Source organism: Pongo pygmaeus, chromosome 8 (assembly GCF_028885625.2).
Source record: "Pongo pygmaeus isolate AG05252 chromosome 8, NHGRI_mPonPyg2-v2.0_pri, whole genome shotgun sequence".
Classification (NCBI taxonomy): domain Eukaryota; kingdom Metazoa; phylum Chordata; class Mammalia; order Primates; family Hominidae; genus Pongo; species Pongo pygmaeus.
Window position 1 is genome coordinate 96,644,179 of NC_072381.2, and position 6,000 is coordinate 96,650,178.

General features: G+C 34.8%; 1 protein-coding gene across 3 annotated transcripts in view; it reads left to right on the forward strand.

The window, feature by feature from the left end:
* The window catches only part of HECTD2 (HECT domain E3 ubiquitin protein ligase 2), a 99,266-nt gene extending 94,148 nt beyond the window's left edge, over nt 1-5,118 (forward strand). For all 3 annotated transcript variants that reach the window (XM_063669983.1, XM_054435595.2, XM_054435596.2), the window contains exon 21: nt 2,632-5,118. In XM_063669983.1, the coding sequence (XP_063526053.1) occupies nt 2,632-2,752 (121 nt within the window). In that variant the 3' untranslated portion in view covers nt 2,753-5,118. The remainder of the gene's footprint in view (nt 1-2,631) is intronic.
* The last annotated feature ends 882 nt before the right edge of the window (nt 5,119-6,000 follow it).

The following is a 6,000-nucleotide window of genomic DNA, read 5'->3' on the forward strand; positions in this document are numbered from 1 at the left end:
ACATGGATGAAGCTAGAGGCTCCATCCTAACAAACTAACACAGGAACAGAAAACCAAATACCGCATATTCTTACTTGTAAGCGGCAGCTAAATATTGAGTACATGTGAACACAAGGAAGGGAATGACAAACATTGGGACCTACTTGAGGGGGTAGGGTGGGAGGAGGGTAAAGATAAAAGAAACTACCTATCTGGTACTTATTACCTGGGTGATGAGATAATCTGTACACCAACCCCCCATGACATGCAGTTTACCTTATATAACAAACCTGCACATGTACCCCTGAACCTAAAATAAAAGATAGAGGAAAAACATGTTGTATTGTATCTTAACTCATTAGCAGTTAATGAAGAAGAGGATAACAGGAGTCCAGAAAAAGATAGTGAATAGTATCAGTGAAAAGGGCCAAAAAAATGAAGACATATAATGGGCACAATAAGCCAGTGCAGGATTTCAATTTTAAATTCATAGGTAAGACCAGATGCCTTCTCCCAGTGCCTCTTAGAATAAAGTCCATGGAGAAAATAATCTTCAGTCATTAATTGTATTCAGAATGCTTTTTTCCCCTAAAAGGGCATGAACCCTTGGCAATATTTTGTGGTTATCCTGATTCTTTAGTACAGAGTGTAATGTAGAATGGCAAAGATTGCAAAGCAAATTTCAAATTACATCCTTTTCCATCTCTGGTTGTCCTTAAGCAGCTTCCTTTGCAAATCATCCAAAGAGTCAGGCTTAAAAGATATACATAATTTGGTCCTGCACCTCATCAAATACATGTTATTGAAGCCCCTGATGGATTAAGAAAATCCTGGACACATTTTTTCTTCAATAAACATTTTCATAAGATATTCTTCTGGTAGAATCTTGACATTGTTTTCTTTCAGTTTTAAGAGACCTTGTATCTAGGTAGATGAGTATTAAATAAACTTGGAAAGCTCAGCCTTAACAGAATGAAGAGAAGACAAATGTTTTAAATAACTCGGGAAATGTTATTGAATGGATGCATGAAACAGTGGCATAAAAATAAGTTGTTGTGTAGCTTAGGACCTTGTAAACAGCAGAGCACTTTAGAAAAAAATATATTAAAAAACTGAGTTGGCATTTTCATTTTTTTCTTTGCTTTGTTATTTGATGATATTTTTAATTCATACAAATGTATGTCTGATGCATAAAAAATTAAGAATGTTAAATCTTACATATGAACAACACTGGTTTTTTAAGTCAGACTGATCTGGGTTTGAATATTGGGCCTACATCTTTACCAGCTCTGTATCCCTGCACAGGTTACTTGTATATTTACATGTCTATTTTTCCTCACCAGTAAAATGAGAACAACCACTTTTAAGTTGCTTTGAGGCTGAAATTAAAGGAAACAGTGCATGTAAATGCACTCAGCACAGGATTATCATAGACCAAACACTTGAGTAAATGCTGATTCTAGTAGTTTTAAGTCTTTTAATACAGGGGGCTCTCAAAATTTAGTTTTAAATCTTACAAACTTCTTTTAAAATGTTTTCCTTTTCTGTAGTGTATTCACATTTTTATTCATTGATTTCTCTGACAGCTGTTCTGATGCTGTGAAGTTCATAAAGACTGAAGGAAAGAGTCTTAAGATAGCTGTAAGAATCCTAAATGATGATAACAACATTATCAGATAGTGGGTTGGGGAGATGACACCAAAAGGATTCAGAAGATAATTTTTACATGTGCATCAAGGGGCATCTACTGTCCCCAAAATGCTCTTTTTTAAATTACTTTTTAATACTAAAAACCGGAATAATAGTATCATTCATTATATTATCTACTCCTTGGCTGCTAGATGTTTTGTGTATATCACTCTTTTAATCTTTTTAACCATCAGTCCTCAACCTTTTTGGCACCAGGGATCGGTTTTGTGGAAGACAATTTTTCCACAGAAACAGGGAGGAGTGGGAAGAGTGGGAGGTGGTGGTAGTTTTGGATGAAACTGTTCCACCTCAGGTCATCAGGCATTAGATTCTCATAAGGGGCATGCAGCCTAGATTCCTTGCATGTGCAGTTCACAATAGGATTCTTGTTCCTGTGAGAATCTAATACTGCCGCTGATGTGACAGGAGGCAGAGCTCAGGCAGTAATGCTCGCCTGCCACTCACCTCCTGTTGTGCAGCCCAGTTCCTAACAGGCCACCAACAACCATACCCATCTCTGGCCCTGGGGTTGGGAACTCCTGGTTATTAAACAACCTGATTAGGTTATTAAACAGCCTAATTGGATGGTTTACCCTATATTGTTGATGAGGAAACTGGGATTTGGGGATATTATGCAACTCGAACAAGACCCTACAGCTAGTAAGTGGGGAAAGCAGAATTCAAATTCATATCTGTCTGACTCCAACAAAATGCTTCTTAAATGAGTTTCATGAAAGTGGTAACATTGGTTGTCTTGTCTGTAACCATAGCCTTAGTGTCTAGAGTGGTGTCTGATACAAAGTGAGGTACTCGGTAAATATCTGTTCAGTGAAGGAATGGATGAGTCATCTCTTAACAGTGAAATAGATTTGAATGTGTGTGTCCTGGTATTTTTTAAAGTTGCATGGCAGTCATTTTGTGTGTGTTTCAAGACTTAGTATTTTGTTTAATTTTTTTCCCTAGCTTACCTGTGGCCCATACCTGCTTCAATCAACTTTGCCTTCCCCCCTACAAAAGCAAAAAGGATCTGAAACAGAAATTGATCATTGGAATTTCAAATTCAGAAGGTTTTGGACTTGAGTAACCTAGAAGACTTGAAATATAATCTTTTATATGTAGCATTCACTTCCCTCTTACTGTGCCTTTAGCCTTTTCATGTTTCTGTCTCAAAACACTTTGACAAAGCTCACCAACTTTAAAATATTGTTTTTAAAAAATCAAATATGAAGTATGTTCAGCAAAGGCATAATTTTCTAGAAACACAGAAATTGCTTGAGTGAGGAAAAGTCCACATGGCAGAGACAGGTATGGTCCAGTTCCTCTTTTTTATAGCACTTTATCATTCTCCACAAGTAGTTTGTCACAGGCATTCCACTGGGAAAGCAAAGTACAGTGAAGAATGAATTTATGGTATAGTTGAACCCAGTGGCAGATTGTACACTGCTAGCACACAGTAGCAAAGCGAACAGCTACATTATCTTTAACGTAAGGCATGTAGCCATATTTTCATATAGTGGTATACAACACAGTATCATTGCAAATGCAGTTTACAGGGATTTTTGATATACCGGCTTGGGACCTATAAGATTCTTCTCAGCTGTTGCTGAAAAGCATGTAAATAACTACATAATAGCCTGAGAATAATGGGATTTTGATAGTGCCATTTATTGTTAAAGATTTATTTTTACAAAGTAAATTCAGGGTTTTAGATGTGTACACAGCTTTTACAAATCAATAAAGATGATTGTACAAGAGTATTTTCAGACTAATTGGATTCAAGGTTATATTCTTTTAAGTGTTGTTAGTCTGCATGCACATTGGCAGTAAACTAGTTACTTGTATACTCTGTAACATTTGTATAATGATCATTTCTTCTTACGGCTCAAGATATTAGAAAAGAAATCAGACCTAAATAATCATTGATGAAGTATATCAGTTACAAGCACAAAAGAATATAACTGCTTTTATAAATCTTTTGAATCATGTACAAGACTTATATCTACATTTTTTGATCACCAGTTGTACCAAAACACTAATTTTTGAAAAAGGTAGGTTAAAGTATTTGACAAAAGTGAATACAATAATAACATTTGTGTCAAAATGATATAGCCTGGTATAAAAATTTCAGCGTTTTGGCCACAATGTTTGTTTTTCACTGGATTCTGAATATAATAAATTCAAAGTACCCTTTTTTTAGAGTTTCTAATAAAGTAGTATGTAAAAAGAAACCGCATTTTAAGTCAGACAGTAAATGTTTTTTTTAATTTACAGCAAATGAAGCAGTTTTATTAGCATGTTACAAATATTGCCAAACCAAGACTTCTCTACCATACTTTAACAGCTTTCCTTCAGAAAACTCTGAAGTTATATTTGCAATAATAATGAAACCAGCATTTAGTACCAGCATATGGTTCATATGCAGATAATACTTTCCCCAAAATCTTTCTGGGCTAGGCTATTTTCTTGCTATGCTTCCTGCACCCAACCAGCAGAATTCTTCCAGGGTGGAGGAACTAATCAGCTTGTTCTCCAACAAACAGTTCTGAAGCCAACCCACAAATCTTTGAGGAAAAGGGATCACTTTGTTTACTATTCTCTTTGAGATGGAAGTGATTCTGCTCTTCCATTTGGGTATATTATTTCAAGGGTATTTCTTCTTAAAAATCTTAGAAAGCCTAAGAGAGTTAAAGGCATCCTGGTTTTGTTTCATTTTGCTCTGTTTGAAATCCGTATGCAAATAAAACTGCTTCTCTCTTACACTGCTTGAACTAGAAAATCAGCTTTTTAATGTAGGTTACCACTTATAAGCACAAAAGAAACATGTATAAGAAACCAGATTTAAGTGTTTTAAATAAAATGTAAACAGTTTTTATTTGGTAGAGATGATTCATGGAAAAATTGTGTTGGCTTGGTCTGCATGTTTAATGATGTGCTTGTATATCAATTGCTGTGTCACATTTAAATAAGAAGTCCACACAAGCAAGCCAAATTTTTAGATGACAAAGTCCATAAATAACTAGAGAATTTTTGTTATCTGTTGTTAAGTTGAAATGTATAATCATTTATCACTAAATTGCACATTGCCTTTATTTATTTGTGCTCTGTTTTTGGTTTACAGTGTAATAATACCTCATTTAAAAAATAAAAACCACTACTGTTACATTTTGTTAATTTAAAAAGCTAGAAAATTCATGTGGTTACTTTTTTACATATATAATCTGTTGATGAATTCTTGATTTTTGTATCTGCCACAGTAAATTAAAGCATTACACAGTATTTATCAGTATTTTTTAAACGTCCTGTCCTTTTTTAAAATCTTTACTTAGTCATATTTTTGTCTGTATGATTGATTAGAAGTTTTTACGTCCTTCCTTTTTTGTACAAATCTGTATTGTATTAAATTAATTTCTGGATGCAATTTTTCAAATATTAAAATTATACAGTCAGTCAGGCTTCAGTTTATTTTTTGAACACTGGGCAATTAATTAAAGCCATATGTTTAAAATATTTTATAAATGCAAGCTATTCTTTGCATTATACTGTCTCTTAATCTAGTGCTTAGGAAATTGCTGACACATAACTTCAAAAGATGTACGTTGTTGACACTAAGTATTACCAACCTCTTTAGCATATTTTCAACATGAAATAAATATATATCCAATATTTGAAAGATCACACAGCTATTCCACCAAATGAATGTATAATACCATTTGGAGTACACCCAGAAGTGAACCAAGTGTAACATTTCATTGGCCGTAGATGATAGGTAACTTCAGCTCTTAAGTATTCATCTCCAAAACCATTCATTTGGCCCTTTTCCCCTTGTCCACATGTCTCATGCTTACGGAAGAGTGGAGATTATAAGAATGTAAGAGAGAATGTTATGGGTGATTAATGAAAGAAAGAAAATAGGTAGCTGGATGGAAAAAAGACCAGGATGGGTTTTCGCAGGAGGGGACACAAGATCAATTCACCCAGCTGGCCGCAAATCCTTTAGTCTAGTGCCTAGGTTTTGGAGCCAGACTGCCTGGGTTCACCATTTACTAGCTGTGCAAGTTAACTTCCTCATTCCTCAAATGTACAATGGAAATAATTTGTAAAATGGAAATAACCTGCCTACCTCATAGAGTTGTAGGGAAGATTAAATGAATTAATGTGTAAAGCACTTATACAGTGCCTGGCACATGATAAGCAATAAAAAGTGATGCAAGACAAATTATGGTACTGATGTAGAAACATCTTAGAACCACTGCTTCTGATGCCTTCTGGAGGCTTTTGACTCAAATGCTGGGTTCAACCACAGATTAAAGAACACAAAGTGCTTTTGAAACC